Source organism: Megascapheus bottae, chromosome 5 (assembly GCF_031878675.1).
Source record: "Megascapheus bottae isolate mThoBot1 chromosome 5, mThoBot2.hap1, whole genome shotgun sequence".
In the NCBI taxonomy this organism is placed as follows: Eukaryota; Metazoa; Chordata; class Mammalia; order Rodentia; family Geomyidae; genus Megascapheus; species Megascapheus bottae.
This window is the reverse complement of record NC_143513.1, coordinates 22923222-22944467: the sequence shown is the minus strand read 5'-3', so window position 1 is coordinate 22944467 and position 21246 is coordinate 22923222. Positions and strand designations below refer to the sequence as shown.

At 48.1% G+C, this 21246-nt stretch overlaps 1 protein-coding gene and 1 long non-coding RNA gene across 2 annotated transcripts; one reads left to right on the top strand and one right to left on the bottom strand.

Annotated features, from left to right (window-relative positions):
• The first annotated feature begins 7452 nt into the window (after positions 1-7452).
• Positions 7453-9334, top strand: Hoxa13 (homeobox A13). Its single transcript, XM_090332314.1, has 2 exons — positions 7453-8374; positions 9090-9334. Exons 1-2 carry the CDS (start codon positions 7453-7455, stop codon positions 9332-9334), a joined length of 1167 nt encoding a protein of 388 aa, XP_090188440.1.
• An 8666-nt stretch (positions 9335-18000) lies between these two features.
• LOC150063114 (uncharacterized) lies at positions 18001-19226 on the bottom strand. The gene is made up of 3 exons (XR_016535399.1): positions 18865-19226; positions 18428-18739; positions 18001-18281 (listed from the first exon to the last, which is right to left on the bottom strand). It is a non-coding gene; the product is annotated as an uncharacterized LOC150063114 (long non-coding RNA).
• Between the last annotated feature and the right edge of the window lie 2020 nt (positions 19227-21246).

Here is a 21246-nt window from a genome sequence, read left to right as displayed (position 1 = left end):
TATGCTTAGTGTAAAATCATCCGAAATATTTAACAACTCAAAAAAGAAAGGTAGTTAAGGAATCATAAACAACCCAACACTACTGTGCAAAGGAGGACTGCAATGGTCTTATTATGCGGCTGGCTGGTATACAACTTGTCAAATGCGACAGTTTACTATTTGGGTTTTTTGTAGTTGTTATTGTTTTGCCTTTCAGATTTCTAAAATTTCCAAAGATTTTGGTTAAATCACCTTTGGAGTTTTGGGAAGGAGAATTGTGCCCATTGTCAATTAGACCACGGAATTAAAACAAAATAAAATAAACCAGAATGGTATTATTTAAAATTTTGTTGCAGAAGATATCTTAAAAAATAAACCAGCACAGAAAGTACACAGAACTTTTTTGTTGAAACCTGTGATTACTGATAAAATATCAATTCAATGTTAATTGTCTCCTCTTGGTTTAATCATTTAAAATGTCTGGGTATTCTCCAGGGAAAGAGATGTGGTAAAATGGGAAATAGCCATTCGTCTACGAAATGAATGTTAATGTGGGGCACAAAAAAGACTAGAACATGGTTTTCATCTCCCATCTCAACCTCAAAAAATCTGGAATAAAAATATTCAGAAACAGAAATATTCAGTTAAACGATGGCTCACTCCTAGAAAAGAGTAGCATAAGTTGTGTTCATATCTATGATTTTTATAAAGAAGAGACATGAGTTTTAGATAAGATGAAACCCCAAATAAATTCTTTGTCCAAATTTCTTTTGGGTGGAACCTCAAGTTTTTTCTACGTTGTAATTGGAAGAACACGAGTTCAAGTCTCATTTCTCAATCTGGAAGGTATTTTCAAAGTTCTATGTTGAGAGTGGAATGATTCGATGTCTGATGCTTAATTTGCAACACCATTTTAAAAGGAATAGAAGAGAATAATGAAATGTGCATGATACATGACAACTGGGATCATAGGTAGAAGCTAGGGACATTGTGGTTGTATTTTAAATATATATATATATTTGGAGATTTCCATAATAAATAGCATTTTTCAGCCTAACACTCTCCCAAATGAGCTATTTGGGCCCACCTAAAATATTTCTAATTGTGTTAGACATTGTTTGAAAAATTCCCCCTACAAAGAGGTCTTTTTATTATTTTTAATCCTCTAGAGTACGGAATTTCCTATTTAATTTTCGGTGTCCACGATCAGAAAAAGATCTTGTTCACTTTTATTTCTTTGGAAATCAGCGGGTCATTTCCAGTGTTTTTTCCCCCGGTAAGTTTCCCCCCAACTCCAAACTGGGGGGAGTTTCCATGATCTGCTCCCTTCACCAGAGTGTAAATACTCATAAAAACTAATATCCATTTTTAAATTGGGTTGTTTCACTTCCCAGAATTGGGCCAAATGAGCTCCCGGCTGTGGGGATCAAGTGATAGCCGCTGTTCCTTAAGCAGAGTGGACCTTTCTAAACCTGCACAGTGAGGATCCTCAGAACTTAGTGTCGGTCGCCAGAGCCAGACACAGAGATTCCGGAAAGAGCATCAATCAGAACCAGGTAAATGGCAGCCAAATACGAGTTGGAAGTTCACCTTCCACTAAAGGACAGGTGTATTTACAGAGCTAGAGGGGAAAGAAGAGGTCATGGCTCCGGAAAATCCAAATTGTCAAGGAGATGAGCATGTCACCAAGCTGGTCTAACAAGGTGATTTTTTTTCCTGTGAGTTGGTATGATGGCTGTATTTCACCAATGCCATATGAAATTGACTGCGTGTGGGTATTCGGTGTGTGAATCTGTGTGTCCACATTGAAGTACTTGTGTGATCAATCACCAATATGAAACCTGCCAGTATAAACCTGATTACACCTCAGTGTGTACCTGGTGGGGGTCCTGAGTTTCCCTTCTGGCTATGCTAGTGCGTGAATAATTCGCAACCCTCATCAGATACATGCGAAGTTATGATTCTTGAAGCCGATGGGACTTCCCACTGGCCCAGGCCGCCTGGCTGCCTGCGAATGTTTCTCGGCAAGAAACTGGGCCAGGCTTACGTATAAACTCCCTACTTCCTTCAAATGTTTCAATGTCTTCCATGTATTTGTTGACATAAAGAATCCACAGCCCCTGAGCCGGTTTCCTGTTTTGTTGAGGGTGCAAGCAGCAGGCTGGGGTGGGGGTAGGTGCCGGCCGCTCAGCTCCTCGCGGGTGGTGGAGAGGCAATCCTCGCCGGGCGCTAACACTCCGAGTCCTCTGAACGTCCCCGCCGCTCGGGGTTCCCAGTCGTCCCTAGCCCTCCCCCCAAAGCCTCTGGAGAGTGACAGCAAGCTCACTCCCTAAGCAGCTTGGGCCCCCGCAGTCTTGCGGGCCGGGCCAGAGCCCTGCCGCGCACTGCGAGGAAGCGCTTCCCCTTTCTGGGTGATCTATTTCCAGAAACTCCTTCCTTTTGCTTCTAACACACGTTCAGGTCGTTTCGAGTAAGGCTACCTCTCCAGGTGCAGTGAAAAACAGAGCAGTCATTGCCAGGGCAAGGCACTCCTCCGCCGCCACCATCGCCATCACCGAAACTGCAGGCTCCCAAATCACTCGGTCCTCCCTGGAGCCGCCAGGGATAAGCGGCTGAGACTCTCTCCTCACTCAAATTTGGGACCACTTGGAGGAGTCCTGGTGCCACGCGGCTGGCCTCTGCTGTGAACAAAGGTGCTCCCCAGAGTCCCGAGATCTGAGATCCAAAACAAGGGCGCCCTTTTCCCTTCTCAGGGACTGTAAGAAACCAAGCAGGGCAGCCCTGAAAAGGAGAATTTCTCTGGGTGTCTGCTCTCATTCCTGAAGTTTTCTGTGGCCAGTGGCCTCGAGGATGGAATCCTGGAAGCTTTCAGAGAACTGCTTCTCCAACAACTCATCCTCAAAATCCACGCTTAACAGGCTATCTTAGAGGCAAGGTGGGATGTGTGTGTGTGTGTGTGTGTGTGTGTGTGTGTGTGTGTGTGTGTGTGTGTGTGTGTGTGTGTATGTGTGTCTTGACTCTGCACTTCCATGTTAGCATTTTTCCCCAACAAGACACAGCGAATTTCTACCATCCCAAACTAGCCCCACCACCTGAGCCTTCCGGTGCCTTATTTATTGCTATAAATGCTCAAAAAAATCTACAAGGAAAATGTGTGTGAATGAGTCAGGATTAGCCATTTCCCTGCCCACTGGCCAGCTTCTGTCCAAGTTTCAGGACCTATTCTTTTACTTTAAGAAAGCAAGGTACTGTTTTAACTCTGGTTGGGACAAGGAATGAGACCCTCAAAATGCCCACCATAAACACAGCAGTCCTACAACTCGCCATATTCCCTGAACAATCTTTTCCAAGGAGGATTCAGAGATACTTCTCTATGTGAGAATTTTCCCCTCCTCTGTCCTTCTTAGTTAGCCTTAGCTTTCAAGCCATCTTTTGCTTTCTTTCTGGATCTTTCGTCCTTGCCATTATCTCATCTGCCTGGGGTGGAAGGGAGAGGGTTAAGACATTCTGCAAATGCAGCTCATAAAGCTGCTTGGATACATTAGAAACACATGAAAATCCTGAAATACAAAGTGTCTTTAAAACCAAGCAAGGATGTTTATCCTAATACTGAATGGTTGCAGGGAGATAGCACCAGGGAATAGCACTGGTGAGAATAGGTAAATTTCATTTGCTAATGAAAATCAAACTCGATTAAAACTTGGTTTCTCTTTGTCCTTTTGTCTTCCAACACTGGGAGCCAAGAGTTCCGTGGCCCAAGCTGGCATCAAGTTCTCCACCCAGAACAACTGAACCAAGGTTTCTTTCTTCAGCGGGAGGCAAAGCCAAAGCCCTGAAGAACACCCTGGCCTATGTCAGGAGATAAAAAGACAAGGTGTTTTGGGAGCTGTAGAAAGGCTCTGAAAAATATTTGAGCAAAGACAATGCTGCAACCACTACTCCCAGGTTCTTCCTGGCTAGCCTCTCCTGGGCTTCTCCAGGAGAAATCTGGGTCCACCAGGCAGAGGCTGAGAAGCTTCTCCTGCCTCTACCTCACCTCCTGCCCTCTTCATGGCTCTCTTGCCCAGGGGCCACTGCTGCCTGAAGACCCTCCTGGGTTTCCTCTTTTCCCCCATCTTAACCCAGGGGAATTCTGAGAATGAAATTTTCAAATTGATAATATTTCTTTGAAATTCTTTAAGAATGTGTAGCCAGCAGGGCAAAAGTGCCATTGGATGCTCAGAAGACCTGGTCCCACTAGCTGAGCAGACAGGAAAGTTTTAGCCTTGCCTTTTGGAAAATAGGAAGACTGTTGAAAGGGTCCTGCTTGCTTTCAGTCTTCATTGCTTCTCACCACTCCCCCCCCCCGCCCCACTCTATGCACAGCAATTCAGTTTGGTTACTGCTTGGTGAGATAAGAAGTCATATTGGAAACCACTAGTGAGTCTCTCATCTGTCTCAGTGAGAGTGAGATGGGGGATTGTGTTTGCTTCAGAGTGAGAAGAAATTCCAGAAACTCAGACCCAAAATTATCCAAAGAGTTCATTGGATAATCATTCCCATTTATTGGTGACTAAATTCAATATCTACATGTAGACATTTTATAAACCATGCCAAGATGACATTGATATGCCTGATAGGAAAAAAATCACATTATACATATCGAGATCCAAGACAAGAATGAAATAAGCAGGCTGCCTCCCTCTAAGAACCATGGCTTGAGAGTTGTTGTTGTTGTTTTTAATGACAAAGAAAGAGATTTACATCTCCCTAATTCAGGCCCCAAGCCTTTTCTTGGAAGAGGCGCCATGTGTGAGGAAGCAATTCAGAACGAGTTCAAGATGCAACCTAAAATATCCCCTTCCCCATCGTTACCTCCATGCCTTGCCACCCATCTTCCCAGACAAACCTGCTTTGTGGCTCCTCAGTGAACAAGACTGAAGTCTTGTCTCATCGTTTTTGGAGTAGAGTCGACTTTGCACACTTCCTCTGTGTGCAGTGCTCCCGGCTCCAGTGAAGTGGAAGGGGGAGGGAAGAATCTGGAGCCGGCCTTGGCGGGGATGGGCAGCAGCAGCCAGCCACAGCCAGAGGTGAGCTGGCACAAGCGCCGGCTGGTGGGGGCTTCTCAAGTGGTGTTTTCGTTTTTCCACGTCTGGCTGGAAAGCAGAAAAGGCTCAAAGCCCTGGCCAAGTGCAGGGCGGGGCGGGGGGGCAGAGAAGAAGAGTCAGTAAACACTGCCCCCCCCAAAAAAAACGCTACAAAAATAGAAGAAAAGAAAGAAAGAAAACTCTGTAGTGAAACAGCCAGAGACTAGAACTCCAAAGGAAAAAAGAATTGAGAAGGAAGGAAGGTGAGCAGTGGGCCTCTGGAAACTGCCTTGGTCTCCAGGTTTGCATGGCAGTTTTCTCACGCTGACTTAGACTGCAACTTTCAACTTGACCTTGGCCTCCAGCCGTGTCTGACCCGTATGTAAAAACTGCCCTAAAGTCCCCAGGAACCAGAGCTCGGAACTCTACTTTGTCTCTTTGTTACTGAGAGTTTTACAATGCCACTTGGAGAGAGGAAGGGGTGGGGGACGATAGGGCCGGAAAGTAACACAAAAATCAAGTCTTTGAGACTGGTTCCTTAGTCTGCAAATGGCCAGTGAGGGAGAAGGTAAACTAGGGGCAAATCAATATTTACCCAGAACTGCTAAAAAGTCAAGAGGGAAAGGGCACACTAGGTGTGGGGGAGGACTGAGGGGGTCTAGGAAGGTTTTATTGGGCGACACTTACATTAGTCAGAGCAAACCTGGAATCTAGGCAGATAAAAGTCTGAGTCTAGTCTCACTGGGTAAGACCCTGCAGGAAGTCCAGAGGGCTTAGAGCACAGACTCACAGGGTGGTATGTGCAGTGTCCTGCACTTAGGACAGAGTACCAGCTAGAACCAGAGGGCAGGTCCAAGTCTGGCCACTCACCAGTATGCTTTGGAAGCAAGTAATTCCAGTATTCCCCTCCAGTTGACATGTCCTGAGTGCACCCACTTTCGCTTTGAACATTTGTTCTCTTTCTGGGTCCCAAGCTGAACAATCAGAAGTCGAATTGTATGGCTTCAAAGCAACGGGACCGCCAGAATGCCTGTTGAAAACATTGTGGCTGCAAGAGGAGTTGCTGCTTGGCTTTTCCAGTACCAACACCCCACCCCAGTACTCTCTGGAAGAGTTTCATTTCCCAGGCACGGAGCAAAGATTTTTCTGGCTGGTTCTTGGTCATCAGTTGTCCTCTGCTAGCTGGAGCTCCTACTTGGGACAGAGGCATAAAGTGACCCTCAAAATCGCCCGCCCCTTTTTTGGCGAAAAATGGACCTCAATTGTGGGTTTGGGGATTGCGTGGGGAAATCATGTTTCCTCCCGCCTCTATGGACCGGCTTGTGTGAGGTCCCAGAACCGGGGCTGGAGTCCCGGCCAGCAGGCCAGCTGGGGCCTGTTTCTCTTAAGCCCAGTCTGGAAAAGACAACCGGACTGGTGAGAAAAGAGCAGGAGTGAATGGTGTTTTCTTCATTTCAAAATCTCTGAAAGACGAAAAAGAATTGCTCTTGGGTCTAACCGAGGAACGTGCTGCATACATAAGTATGTGAATGTGAATACGGGAGTCAGTGTACACTCCAGTGTGTGTGTGTTGGGCGTGTGTGTGTGTGTGTGTGTGTGTTGGGTGTGTGTGTGTGGATGCATGTTGAGTTGTTCGTAGTCTAGGGGCCTAAACTAGACTCACTAACACTGGACAGGAGAAGGAAACGGAGCTCTTAAATGCAGTCCAAACTTTCCAATGGAATGTCCTGGACGTTCCACAAGAGCCAACAAGAAGAAAACGTCCTGTCATCCCTGGACCCTTGGAAAGAAAGCCAAGCAGCGACGTCGTCGAAGAAGCCCACAGCGGTGACATCCGTCCTAGGGTCTCTCTGCAGAAGATACCTGAAAGGAAAACAGCCCAAGAGGCCTGACTTGGGGCTGCCCCAGTCCTGAAAAATGTTTCATCCCTAACCATTGGAGGAGTTACCTGTCTGATCTCAGATCGTCCCCCAACCGCGCACCCACGGCCCCTCCCCGCGTCGAGTCTCCGCGGGGATGCTGGAAGGCACCGGCTTCAAGTGGGCTACGCTGTCCTCCTTGCCCAATCTGCCCCATCCTCTGCCCCTACCCGTCTACGTCCCCACCTCTCCCCTGGGAGAACTGTTCCCGGCTGCGCGGCGGGCGCTGGCGCTGGCACTGGCGCTGGGGACCGCGCGGGCGGCGGCGCGGACCGCGGGTGCACCGCGCCGAGCGGGGTTGGAGCCGCCCGCTTTGCATACGCCGTGGGCGGAGCAGGGGGGCGGGCCAATGGGCGGCCGCCTGGCGCGACCCCGCGGGGCGCGATCCGCCCCCCTCGCTCGGGCCCCAGCCCCGCGCCGCGCGCTCTTCACTTCTTGGGGGCTTTTTAAAACAGCGCCACTGGGGTCTTCTCCATGCGGCTCGGGCTATGACAGCCTCCGTGCTCCTCCACCCCCGTTGGATCGAGCCCACCGTCATGTTCCTCTACGACAACGGCGGCGGCCTGGTGGCCGACGAGCTCAACAAGAACATGGAAGGGGCGGCGGCGGCAGCAGCGGCGGCCGCAGCGGCGGCGGCGGCCGGGGCCGGGGGCGGGGGCTTTCCCCACCCAGCGGCTGCGGCTGCGGGGGGCAACTTTTCCGTGGCAGCCGCCGCAGCGGCGGCCGCGGCAGCGGCAGCCAACCAATGCCGCAACCTGATGGCGCACCCGGCACCCCTGGCGCCGGGCGCCGCGGCCGCCTACAGTAGCGCGCCGGGGGAGGCGCCCCCGTCGGCCGCCGCCGCCGCCGCTGCCGCCGCCGCCGCCGCCGCTGCCGCCGCCGCCGCGTCGTCCTCGGGAGGGCCCGGCCCGGCGGGTCCCGCAGGAGCCGAGGCCGCCAAGCAATGCAGCCCCTGCTCGGCCGCGGCGCAGAGTTCGTCGGGGCCGGCGGCGCTACCCTATGGCTATTTCGGCAGCGGCTATTATCCGTGCGCCCGCATGGGCCCGCACCCCAACGCTATCAAGTCGTGCGCGCAGCCCGCCTCGGCCGCCGCGGCCGCCGCCTTCGCGGACAAGTACATGGATACGGCCGGCCCCGCGGCCGAGGAGTTCAGCTCCCGCGCGAAGGAGTTCGCCTTCTACCACCAGGGCTACGCAACCGGGCCTTACCACCACCACCAGCCAGTGCCTGGCTATCTGGATATGCCGGTGGTGCCGGGGCTCGGGGGCCCCGGCGAGTCGCGCCACGAACCCCTGGGTCTTCCCATGGAAAGCTACCAACCCTGGGCGCTGCCCAACGGCTGGAACGGCCAAATGTACTGCCCCAAAGAGCAGGCGCAGCCTCCCCACCTCTGGAAGTCCACTCTGCCCGGTAAATGGCGCCCCCTTTCCAGACCCGGTCTTCACACTCGGTTCCAGCTTCTCCTCTGCTCCCACTCCGGGTCACTGGGTGCCCCCTCTTGCTCTTTTTCCTGGCCTGGCCTGCCCTGGCCTGCCCCAGGGGCATCGCACCCCTGGGAGCTTGACCCCGCCTGGCTGGCGCTGTCCACAGTGCCCTCCGTTGGCCCCAGGCCCTACTTGGATGAGGGGTGGCTGGGAGGGAGCTTGTGGGGACCCCAGCTAGTTTCCTTATCCCTCTGCGCCCCGCCCTCCCCAGTCATTGACAATGACTTAAAGATGCAAATTGACCTGATATTTAGCTAGCCGAATTGCCCCTGTTCGTTCTTAATAATAATAATAATAATAATAATGGCGCATTGTAGATAAACCGAGTGTTGGGTCTGCCCAGAGGAGTCAGGCACTAAAGTGCTGGGCCTCTAGGCTAGGCGGTCCAGGGAAATCAGGCCGCTTTGCATGCGGGATAACCCGATTCAGATGGTCACATGAAGTGTGGGCAACTTCATTTCAGTGTAAAACTAACCCTCTTCCACACGAACCTATCATACTTTGGCAGAAAGCCGGATTGTACAGCACGCGTGGCAAAGAACAGCCAGGAGCTGCAAGGCGGGTGGCTCAGATTGAGCTGTCGCCTGTGTCCTGGCTCCAGTCAGCTCCCAGGTTAACTTGCCTTCTCCCTTATCTTCCAGACGTGGTTTCTCATCCCTCGGATGCCAGCTCCTACAGGAGAGGAAGAAAGAAACGTGTGCCTTACACCAAGGTGCAGTTAAAAGAACTTGAACGGGAATACGCCACGAACAAATTCATTACCAAGGACAAACGGAGGCGGATATCAGCCACGACGAACCTCTCTGAGCGGCAGGTCACAATCTGGTTCCAGAACCGGAGGGTCAAAGAGAAAAAAGTCATCAACAAACTGAAGACCACTAGTTAATGGATTTAAAACCTAGAGCAGAGGGTAACTTGAAGATATACTTCAGAACTAGTTGCTCAGAACTCCAACTCGTTGACAAGGATGCTTAATAATAATTGAAGAATTGGAAAGAGAGACACTGGGTTTTTCGCTCTCTTGAGGAGAAATTTCTTTCTCTTTAATGGAACGTACAACTTTTTAAATACTTTAAGAAATGGTAAAGATTGCCAGTTCTGCCTACCCTACCAGACCATTAAATGACAAACTCTAGAGTCAAAACATCAACCCCCAGATACGAAATTTCAGATAAGTTACGAATTTACTAAAATCTTGTAAGTATTTATGTGACTGTTATATTTTAGGATACTATGTTAGATGGTAAATAATCTGGAAATTGGTTCCAAAAGCAAGAGGCTGTTGTGTAAACATCCGTTTGTCCTTTTAGGTCTGAATTCCCTTTGCATGTTAAATGCCTGCTCAGGTAAATCTTAGTGAAATTCCTAACTTTGTGTATTCTGGGGGTAAACGTTTCCTGTATAGAGTTAGAAGGGGAAAGAGAAGGTACTGAAATGATCTTGAACTACTTATTATGAAGGGAGAAGGACCAGGTAAATCTTCTGAGAATCAATTGATAGTAAATACGGCAAGCCAAGCCATTAAGAGAACCCTGTACTGCTAATGAATTTCTGACAGTAATTTCAAATTGCTTATGAGAAGTGTATTTGTGACATTTGGGGTACCTCAAGATCAGAGATCTTCCAAGAGATAGGGTATCTATGAAAATTTAAATCACCAGATAATGTGCAGGATTCACGTTAATGTGAAATCTTTCATTTTAACATGCTGGGCTTTGGTTGAAAACTGCAGATCATTTTTTAAAATTCATATTGACATTTCCCAATATTTGCAAGACACTTTGATAGAGAATTTATTTTCCTTTTTTTTTAAAAAAAGAGAGAACTCAAAGTGGAAATCAATTTCCGTGAAATATTTGAAATCCACAGTTTATATTTTGATCTCTTAGGGCATTACTATTTTGCCTTGTTTATTGTGTTATAAGACCGCATTAGGGAGTTTAGGGATTCATCTTCACAGCACATTTTAAATCAAGCAGTTATTGCAACTCGCACCTTCATTTTGTTCATATTCACCATAAAATGCTATTTTGTAAATAAAGACATTCAGCACACTGTGAAATGTATTTGTGCACTTGCTTTTAAAATATTTCCACTAAACATGAAAATATTAGACTTGTAGATAGTGATGTAGTGGTATTAATTTTGTTAATAAAATAGTTACTGCCATTAAACTCTGAAGGAAATACTTCTTATTGTCCTATAATAAATGTGCGCCACAGAAAAAGAAATGGAGCAGGTTTGTCTTACACAAACCAAAGACCATTCTTTTCCAGTATCATTATTATTAAAAAGAAACAATTGATTTTTAAAAGAAAAGACAGAAAAGCCCTCATAAGTAAAATCATTAAAAAAAGATAGTGCTTCAAGGAGATGAAAGTGTCAGGTATTTTGCAAGGGAGAGAAAAGAAAGAAGGAAGATATAGAATAAATTCCCCAGGCTCCTCTTTGGAAAATGAAAACCAGTTGTTTAGCATGAGCAGTGCCTAGGCTGTTGTATTTTAAAATCTGCTGTTGGGTAGTAATGTATCTGAAAGGGCAGGTTTTGATATTTGTTGAAATGACAGGACTAGGAAAGGCCTTAAACCTTGACCTTGAAAAAAAAAGACAATTTGTGACCTTGACTTTTGACAGCTCATGAATTGGCCTCTGCTGGATTAGTAGATCAAGGGCGCCACCTCGTGTTGACAAGCTTCCTTGTAATTCTTCAGCTTCAATAGACTAGAGCTCTTACCTCCTTGACTTGTATTAGAGAATTAGTACTGGTTTCTTATGTTCCAAATGGAGCGAATTTGAAAATATGTAAATTAAACGTGCTTGTATATATGTGGATATACATCATATATGTTTATACATGTATACATTTGCATATCCGTGCTTATGTGTGCTTGTATATATAATTGTAGAATTTGTACAGTTATAGTATCATTAATGGCTAATGACTGAAGACATTATAATTTAAGGTGATTTCTAGAGTTGAGGTACAAAATGTACTTTACATGAGAAAATTTGTTCCTATTCTTTAATGACCAAGTTTGATTTGTTCTTACAGCAGCTTGCTCTGCATCAGATTTCTGCAGATCTGCTTTAAAGCAGTACAGTTTTGGTATAGTCTACAAGATGTTCTTAAATAACCATTCTTTCCTAGCTCTCACTCTCCTTGGTGGTCGACCACCTTAATTAGAGCTATAAGGCATCTGTATAGTGAATATAATGTTTCAAATACCTTCCTAACTTTAGAGTCCTAGAGTTACACTTAAAATCAATGAACCACATTTCTTGAGAGCTTAGTAAGGAAAACTTAAATATCTCATATCTATAAAATGACCATAATGTTGATGTAGAGGGAGAATTATTGTCCATAGTTTAGAACTGAGTGCTCCGGGGGGGGTTGCAATCTAATATTAAGGCTATTGAATCTGCCATTTGATTTGTGGGAGAAATAAATGTTTAATACTAACAACTACCATCAAAACTATAATAATAATAATAAGTATTAGATATACTGTTTATTGACCCCTAACAACACATTAGGTGATGCATTCAGAGTCATAAATAATACATATGTATGTTTATGTATTTAATATACACATGAAGTAACTTTTTGTCAAATCTATGCTGTGCACACATGTATTAAAATGTTGGTGGAACCAATAGTTCTGGGATGCAGAATTTTCAGATGCAAATTATTTTGATCTTTATTTTAGAAGAAAATAGTAGTGAATAGAAGAGATGGATTTATCATTTGATGGAAAATAATATTGTTTGGTTTAAACCTGGCTGATGGAAACTTCACCTGAAGATTGAAACCTTCCTGTAGATGAAAAATGATGGAAAGAGTGTGAAGCTATTTCAAAAAGAAAAGAAAAGAAATACCCATGAAACATACATATCAAATGGTCTCGCGATGTACAATCATATTTTGCTGCCCTGCGAATTTTTACTACATTTGTGAAAACAAATGGCTATTCCTTCAGATCTACTTGTTCACATCTTGTTGCACAACTCCATTTCTAAATGAGCTACCAACCATCAAGCGAAGTAACCATCTTCTCCTGAAATATTTAAAGTGGTGAGAAATCCCCTCAAAGCTGAATCACACCGTGTATTTAAGAACCGATCCTAAGGGAACTCTTCTGTTGGTAGTGGTGGGAGTGTGTGTGTGTGTGTGTGTGTGTGTGTGTGTGTGTATGTATGTGAACAATATTCCCAGCTTCAGGGCCTAGGAAGGTGGCCAGCAGCAGCTCTACACCCGGAACTTCACCTTCACCGTGGTGGGAACCCTAGGTAAAGTAGTAACCTTCTTTTCCCCCTCCCCTCTTCAGTTTTTGAAATTGTAATGACAGGAAATATGTCACTCCCTCCCCCCAGTTCTAAAATGGTTGTTGGTAGTGTCAATCTACCCTAACTCACCTCTGATTTAAAATGTCCATGAATCTACCAGATAAGCTGAGGCAGACATGGATTATGATGGCTCCTTAATGCCTAGCTAGCAATCAGCATAAAAACCTTTAGAACAAAGACAGTCAGGAAGACACCACCCTGGAAAATAGAAATCATAATGCCAGACCAGGAGCCCAGAGATAGTATTCTTAAAACCCTGATTCAACTTTTTTTTTCCTAAAAAGAAAACTTCTGGAAAGAAACATAAATATAAGACTTAAATTTTTTCCATCTACTCAATATTGTCATCCTGAGGTTTTTTATGTAGATGATTGTAAAATGTCATTGTGCATTTCACACTGTGGGATGCAAAACTGAAGCACCTCAATTTAATTTTTCAATGGATAAACAAAAGAATTTTAAGGAAAGAAAAAAAAGATACTGTTTTGTTTATTTTTAAATTCAACTTAATCAAACTCTTTTCTTGAAGATTCACCGGGAGGCAGTGAAAGCTAGCTGAAGGTAATATAGTTGTGCATGCATAGTTAACCACCAGATTTCTCTGCATAATATACACATGCAGATCACACTGTGCTGTGCTGGTGTTTGATGAGTCCGGTGAAGACGCGGCGTCCCAGTGTGTTTAGGTTTAGGAGTGCAAATCCCCAGACCTAGGGGTTCAGAAGCAACCTTCTGGAATTGCGGATCTCTAGCGGGGAGACGCTAGGGGATTGCTGATTTATGCACATTCCTTTAAACTTGATCGAATGCGTGTCAGCAGCCCAAGATCTAGAGAATTAGAGAAATGTGTAGCGAGTTGCTCGCCTGACATTTTTCATAAGCAAAGATGTAGCGCTATCCAAAAAGCCTTGCGCAGATTTATGCCTCGGTTTAGGACGAGCACCTTAATTGAGTTTTTCATCTGCGTGGCCGCTGGGTAAATAACCGCCTGCTTCTTTCTTTATGAAAATATCCACCACTCACGGCCTGTGCATCTACCCAGCATCGACGAATGCTGGAGAGAGGCTTGCTATTTAAAATAGTATTTTTAAAGGGAAGAAAAGGACACCAGTGCAGAAAAATTCCTCTGTGAAAGACCTTGCTGTCGTTGATTTCATTTCTGATCGGCCCGGCCCCGCTGTGGGCTGAAGAGCTGGATCTACCAGGCAGAAATCATTCAGGAGTGTCTGAAATTTTCAAACCTTTGTGAGAGGTGGCGTGGCAGCTCGGCCCTCCCCAATCTGCGAGAGTGCGGACACGAGTGGCAGAAGCTCTGCTGTGGACTACCAGGGTCTCGTCACGTCGCGCCCCTCGGGGACTGAGGCGCGACCCCAAATCCGAAATGCCTCCACATCAACCCCCTACTCAAAATGGAGGCTCAAAACCTTAGAGCCGGCTTCAAGCCGACGGCTGGAAGGCTGGTCAGAGGCCTAAAGCTAGATTATGGCAAAGGCGGAGGTCAAGGCCGTGGAACCCCGAGGGCCGGGGCCGCGCGCGGAGTGGATGGCGGACAGCCGGGACCCGCGCGCCCTGAGAGTCGCCCCAAGCTACAAGCTGACGTCACGGAAGGCCTGGAGCCTTGGCCGGGCTCGGCGGGAGCTGCGCGAGGAGCACCGGCCGAGCCAAAGGAAGGTTTTGTGCGGGTGCCCCTTTCCCCGCCCCGCCCCTCCCTCCCCAAGAGAATAATCGGGTATTTAATCTCTCCTGGTCTTAATTCTTGGCAGCGTGGAAGGTGGTTTGCAACGGGAAATAAAACTTGACAGGAGCATTTTCTCTGAAAGGGGTTTTGAGAAGGGCTGAAAAGAAACCCTGTTTTTCTCCACCAAATACTTCCGCTTTCTGAGCCCGAAGCTGAGTGGTGGGATGAATCCGAAGGAGCCGAATTCCAGCTGGGCAAGCAGGCCGCTTTGCGGACCAGAGCGGCCCAACCCCGGCGGCCGCTGACAGCGGCGTTCTCCACCTGGACAGGGAACGCAGCCTCGGGCCCGGCAGCGCCCCGCTCATCTGCAGCAGCGCTAGGCTTGGCTCTAGTGCCCGCAGCCGAACGCCAAGGACCCATGCTCAGGAACATAGCACCCTCAGAGGCAGAGTCGGCACCTGCGATGGTGCCCAGGGGCAGACAGAGGACGATCGAGGTCAGGACTAAGAGGAGAGGATCGGGGAGAGGGTCTTAGATTGCTTGACTTCGCGGCTCTGCGCCTTTCAGCCTGGGGGTTAGAGACAGGCGTTCACCCGGGAGGTAGTGAGAACTGAGAGCGGTTCTGGGGGCTTTGTTTCCCGGGCCGCCGGCCTGCGGACACTGCACACGATGGAAGGGGGGGTTAAGGGGTGAGCGGCGCAGCGTGCGTGGATTATCTGGTCTGCTATTGGGTGGAAGAGGCCGAAGGCAGCCGCGTCCCCCTCCCCGTGGCTCAGAGAGCGCTGTCCTCTTGCGCAGTAAAGGTCAAGTCCTTGGCGCCGAGGCTGTCTCCTTGGTCAGGGCCAGTCGCTGTAGCCATTGCAGGAAGGCACAGGACGTACAATTGGCTGGGCCGTCATTCATGATGCAAGCGGGTTCTGGTAGCATGAGCTCCAGCACTAGAGACAGGATTCTTTCTTGATTTCCATCTTCCTTACCCCCAGCCCTCTTGGAAAGGAATCCCCACAGCCAAAGGTGGCCCGGCTGTGTCCTCATCCCGGAAGATCGGGATCTGCCCCAGCGCAGGAGACATCGGAGCCCCGAGGCGGCCTAGCCAGGGCAAGAGGGAGCACCCAGGAACCCAGGAGAACAGACGTGGCTGGATCGAAGTTCTGGTCCCGGTAGGAACAAGTGACCAAGGTGGGCCAGAGGCTGGGAATCGGTCAGGGTAGCAAAAAGCCCATGGGGTCTCTGAGTCCAGACACTGGCTTAGCAGGCCTTCAGTGAGAACCTCATTGCTCTTCTTTTTGCCAATGTAAAACGCCTGTCTTCTGGGCCCCAAGATCATCTCCCTATGTTCTATAAGAGCTGGCCTCTCAGCCAATACCTGCAGCATAGATCAGCATTTGGCTCCACAGTGAACAGTTATCTTAAACCTAGTCTGTCACTAAACTTATCACCCTCCAGTGAACTAGAAAGGACATAAAATTATCTCTTTTTAAAAAGACAGACAGAAAAGATTGGATGTCCAAAAAAAAAAAAAAAAAGCTGGGCCTTAATCCTAGAACCCTGCCATAAAATGGGTAGGGCTGGTGTTGTGTGTGGTATCTGTAGCAGAATAGGTAACATCACTGAGCTTTTTGGCAAGGTAGATTGGGGATTGGCTTCTAGGGTAGAGCTGGATGGGGACAAAGCGTCTGAAGCCTGGAATCTGAGCTTCCACTTGCACTGAATAGAAAAGGAAGCTGCCCAAAGAGACATTTGTAGCTTGGGGCACGAGTGTCTTTTAAGCCTTAGTTCTACAGTCTAGGAATTGAGACCAAGAACCAGCGCCAGTCTTCTGGTTGGAAGGCCCTCGTGTTTTACTGCTGACACACCCAGCTTGGGCAGAAGCTTTGGGGGGAAATGGAAGGCAGACACTGAAAACTTGGGCTTTAACCTCCAAACTTTCCCCCATTCCACTTGCTCCCACTCAGTGGGGGGAGGGCTAAACTAAAACCTTATCTAATGACTAGGCAACAGTAAAAATAGCTCTCCTCCAAGAAAGACACCACCATACATTCTTCAATCTGTTTCAGACTCACTAAACTAATTGATAACCAAATTGCTTGGGCAATTGAGACCTCTAGCTGAGCCTTATGCTTGATGGCCCAGTATCTAGTGGAAGAATATGGACTTTTCCCAGATGTTTACAGACATTGGAATATGACTGAACCTGCTAGTCAGACTAAGAACTAACCATGAGGTCAAGTTCAAGGCATTACCTGTCCTCATGCTTAGGGTAAAAACTGTGGCTTGACAAAGGATACTTGGTAGTGCTAGATATGATCCTGATATTTTTATCAAAGCATAATATAGTGGATTGGATGTGATCTGCTAAGAATAAATACTACCCTGAGAACAAATAAGGAAAGACTGGGCAACCCCAAGTAATCCATCTCCCTAGCTCAACGTGAGAGGAAGAGGAATCCCCTCCAAGGGCACCTCCAACTGGTAAAGAGTAATTTCTCAAATGAAGAGCTGGCTTCCACCCCTGGGAGAAGGACTCTGTGGCCATTTCCACCCTCATTCTCCCAGCCAGCCAATTATTCCTTCTCTGTATATCTGAGGTAGCAATAGTCTTCTCTTTGACGCAGTATTCGGGGAAGCAAGTGTTCATGCTAGCAATACGAGACAAACTATTAGAGATGCCCAAGCAATTCACTGAGCAATACTGTGAGTGAGATTTGGTCTGTTATGTGGGTCAAACATATATTAGGTCAGCTACTATGCGAAGTTGCCTAGCCAAGAAAATAGGAGCTGAATCACCAGAAGAGGTGGAGGTATTGGAGAGAGAGGGGGGGGAGAGCGAGCACGCACGTGAGAGAGAGAATGTGAGAGAGAGAATGTGAGAGACCCAGTTTGTGGGGCTGATGGATGCCCAAACTGGAGGAGAGTCAGAAACGGAATAGGCCCCACTCTCTATGCCTGGTACTAGGCATCCTCCAGAAGTACCCCAGCTTTTGTACAGTCTAGGAGAGACTGCAGAAGAAGCCTGAGAATGGGAGGCAGGGTGGAAAGGGCAAGAGGGAAGAAGAGCTAGTAAGAGCTGAAGCCAGATGGGTTAGGTTTGAGAAGAAACAATCAGTGATCAGTGGGAGCAGCTTGGTTTAGCATTCATAGTATGGACCACATGCTGAATTTCCAAAGGGCTGCAAGTACTGGCACTGGGAACTTCAGATTCCCAGATTTGGGGGACAAGGAGCAGCCGTTGCCTTCTAAGCCAGGGAAGCCTAGAGTCTGGATGCTGCTCACTGCTCCCCTCCTACTCTACACTCCCTTACAATTAGAGTATAAAGCTGCCTACCCAGTGAGGGTCCCTTTTGCAAATGCCTCTTGAATATACCAGAAACACCCCTGGCACTGTCCCCTCGGTGGCCAGGCCTCCACTGCACTAGCCATGAGCACTCTGAGGCCTCCCAGCCCAGGCATCACCCGCCGGCGCCCGCTCCCACCGCTGGGCAGAAATCTTCATGTGCAAGAAGAAGCGGATTCGGCACAGGGGCCTGGACTCACTTTATTCTGATATTCTGGAGGGCAGGAGAATCATCAAGCCGGCCAGAGCCCACTCAGCCTGCGAGGTGTTCTGCATCTCCCAGCCTTCTGCCTCAACCTTTAGGGCCAGATCAGACTAAGCCTAGGAATTGCTTGGACTGTTTTCATGAGCAAATCTCCTTGTTAGCCGTTTCTGCCTAATCAGGCTAGCCCGGGGCGCCCGCTTTCTCTGCCGGTGGCCACCTTGAAACTCTGCACTTGGGAGCCCGGGCCATGCCCTGCAGAGGCCCGCCGAGACCTTGAAGTTCGGAGGGGAAAAAAAAAAACAAGAAGAAATTGAACCGGCTCCCTCCCTTCTCTCTCTACACACACACACACACACACACACACACACACACACACACACACACACACACACACACACACACACACACACACACGCACCGTCAGGCCGCCGCCACTTCCTGCCTTTGTTTTTCTTCCTCCAAACATTTTTGGCCTCTTGCATTAGCCGCCGTGGGGCTCCGGGTTGACGATTAAAGGAAATATATGCCGAGGAGTGTTTTCTGGAGATGGCCCCACGCTGTGGAGCTCTTGAGAAAGAACAGCTTTTGGCAAAGCAATCGCCTGGGCCAATGTCACCGCTTTGCCGCGGCGTCTTCAAGAAATGGAACTCGGACTTGGCCTTCCGGGGTAGCCTTGGCCCCAGCGGAGTCTTTTCCTGCGCCTAGTGAGCTGAGAGCCGCTTTAGGCCTCCTGCAAAGTTGAAGAGACAATTAGGTTTAAAACAAAGTCAAAACCAAGGATCCACAGTTCTACCACCTTTTCCTGCCCTGCCCTTCTGTCCCAAGATTAGGTCGGTACCTAAGAACCGCACTTACCTCTCCTCCAACTCTGCCGCTCATCTCGAGAAATAGTCAAATAGTTACGCCACCATTATTCCCTAGGCAAGGCGCACAGGAGCCAAGCTGGTGATACTGACAGATAAGAGATCGGAGAACTCGGCCTCCGTGTTCTTGCTGGGGAACTAAAAGTATTCTGCAGCTCTGGGCGTTTTCCCTTCCTCTGGCATCAAACAGCCTTCTCCTCATCCATCTTCACGGCAGCGCCCCCACGTACCCACTTCCAGGCTGCAAGTCCCTATGGGCACATGCTTCAGTATAGCCTGTGGAACTGCTCTGCCAACTTCTCCTGTAGTGCCTTCTTCTGCCCTAGCCTTTCCTCGCTGGGGAATTTGCCTCTATCCTGCAGACACCCATAGGGTTTAGGCTTATCGGCTTCTCGGACAAAGGAGGCAATGGTGATGGAGAACACCACACAACCTCACACAGACCTTTCTGCAGGGACCCCTTCCCCCTGGTACCAGGGGAAGCTACTCCAATTAAGAGAAGGGCTGTGTGCAGCTTGGGGAGGTAGTCTGGCATCCCCCGCCAGTGTGCCACCTCAGTCCCCACTGCTCAGGCACAAGCTGAAGTTGACTGCCAAAACTGCTATAAAACCGCAGGTCTGTCTAGAATTGTTTTCGGTTCTCCTAGACGCCCCCGGGTTCAATTATAGTCTTAAAAGCCCTAATACAAGTGCAAGAATTTGTTTGCCTTCACCCAGGGGCGGGGCAAGCCCTGCAGTGGTGGCGCCTTTGTTATGGCAAAGTCACTGAAACCCCTCTTGCATTCCTTTTGTTAGAGGGTAGGGGTGATGAGGACTGGGTGGGCTGCTGGGAGACAGTTTGAGATAGCCAAAAAACGAGGCAAAGAACTGCTTAGATAATACAGCTTGAAATCTCTCCTCCACTCTTATATTCGGTCTCCAGGAAAGAGATACTGTGGAGAAACAAATATTTTGCCTTGTTAGTCACCACTGGAAACAGAAGTGTTTCACTGCAGGACAATCCTGTCATTCTGAGTCTCAGCTTTTGGGGTCTTTTCTTCAACAACCTTTCCACCCACTGGACCTTCGGATGCAAGCCACTGCTGCCCTCTGTGCAGGCTACAGTGGACAAATGTGTCAAGCTGAAGATGCACAAATAATTTTTCAAGTTCAGCTCTCAGGGATTCAAGGGGTATGAAAGTTCCTGCAGCAAATCCTGAATAAAGAGTTCATTAAACCAATGTGTCTGAGTAGCTTGATTTGTGATAAGCAACCCTAGTAAAGGAAAGGGGCACATAAACATTAATGCTAATAAATTAGTTTACTTCAGTGTATAGTAATTACCCCGTATTACTAATATTTACAGTGGGCATTCAAATAGAATGGTGGGTGAATATTTGGAGAAAATATATAATGAGAATATTTCTTTTTTTTCCTGTGCAATACATGATTAAATTTGTTATTGAGCCAGTTATGGTCAATTCAGCAATAAATAAATAAATTGATGTTGACACTTAAATACCAAAGATCTTAGAGTTTATACTCTAAATCTCCCCCAAGATATGTAAATACTTTTAGCTATTTCCTGGATGTGGGAGGGACATGGACTTCTGTCCTTTCTTTATTTTTCCTTCTGTGACTCTGTAGCTCCTTCTAAGAAGAGAGTTGTGGGGTGGCCTCAGGTCTGGGCCCCCTTCGTGCTTCTGGTCCTGCTTAGCAGCTTTGTGTTCTGTGCCCTCTCCCTTCTTTCGTTTCCCCCAGAATTATACTCTTCCATCCAGCAGAATGCTGAGCTTTATTTTGTCTTCATTTCCCTATTTTTCTCCTTCATCCTAGCAGTCATGGCTTCCTATCTATCTTTAGGACAAACCTAGGCTTCAAAAGGCATCCCTGTCGCCTAAGGTACGGGGAGTTGAGGAAGCAACTCCCCCCCTCTTTTTTCCCCTCTGGCTGTTTCTGTGGAATGAGTAGCAAGAAAGACAGGAGCGGTGTGGATTTCTGCCTCGTTCATCCCTTGCTGCTTTCACTCTCAGGCTTTGCCAGAAAGCCGGTCACCTCCTCTCTAGCCAGAGCTGCCTGCCCACCACCACTTCCTTATCACCACCCTCCACCCCCACCCTCCCCACAGTCCTGAAACTGCAAAGCAGCCTGGCAGGACCCCCCAAAGATGCGGCGTACCCAGGAAAAGGCTCCTCAGATGTTAGCGCCTCTAAAACAGCCCGGGGCTTGCCTCAGTTGCATGGTTTCCATGTTCCTCAGCTTCTGAAGACCAGGCAGGCCAGCTAGAGGCGCAGGATGCGCGCCCCGGGCTCTGTAGAGTCAGTCCGGACCCCTGCAGGCCGCGGGGAGAATGGGGCTCTCCAAGGACAGGGCGGGGGGTGGGAATGGGATGAGGA

What these genes read in the sequence shown, in the direction of transcription:
- Hoxa13 (XM_090332314.1), top strand. Translation starts at nt 7,453, where the DNA reads ATGACAGCCTCCGTGCTCCTCCACCCCCGTTGGATCGAGCCCACCGTC. An exon ending in CTGGAAGTCCACTCTGCCCG is followed by an intron (nt 8,375 to 9,089) that starts GTAAATGGCGCC and finishes CTTATCTTCCAG; the next exon opens with ACGTGGTTTCTCATCCCTCG.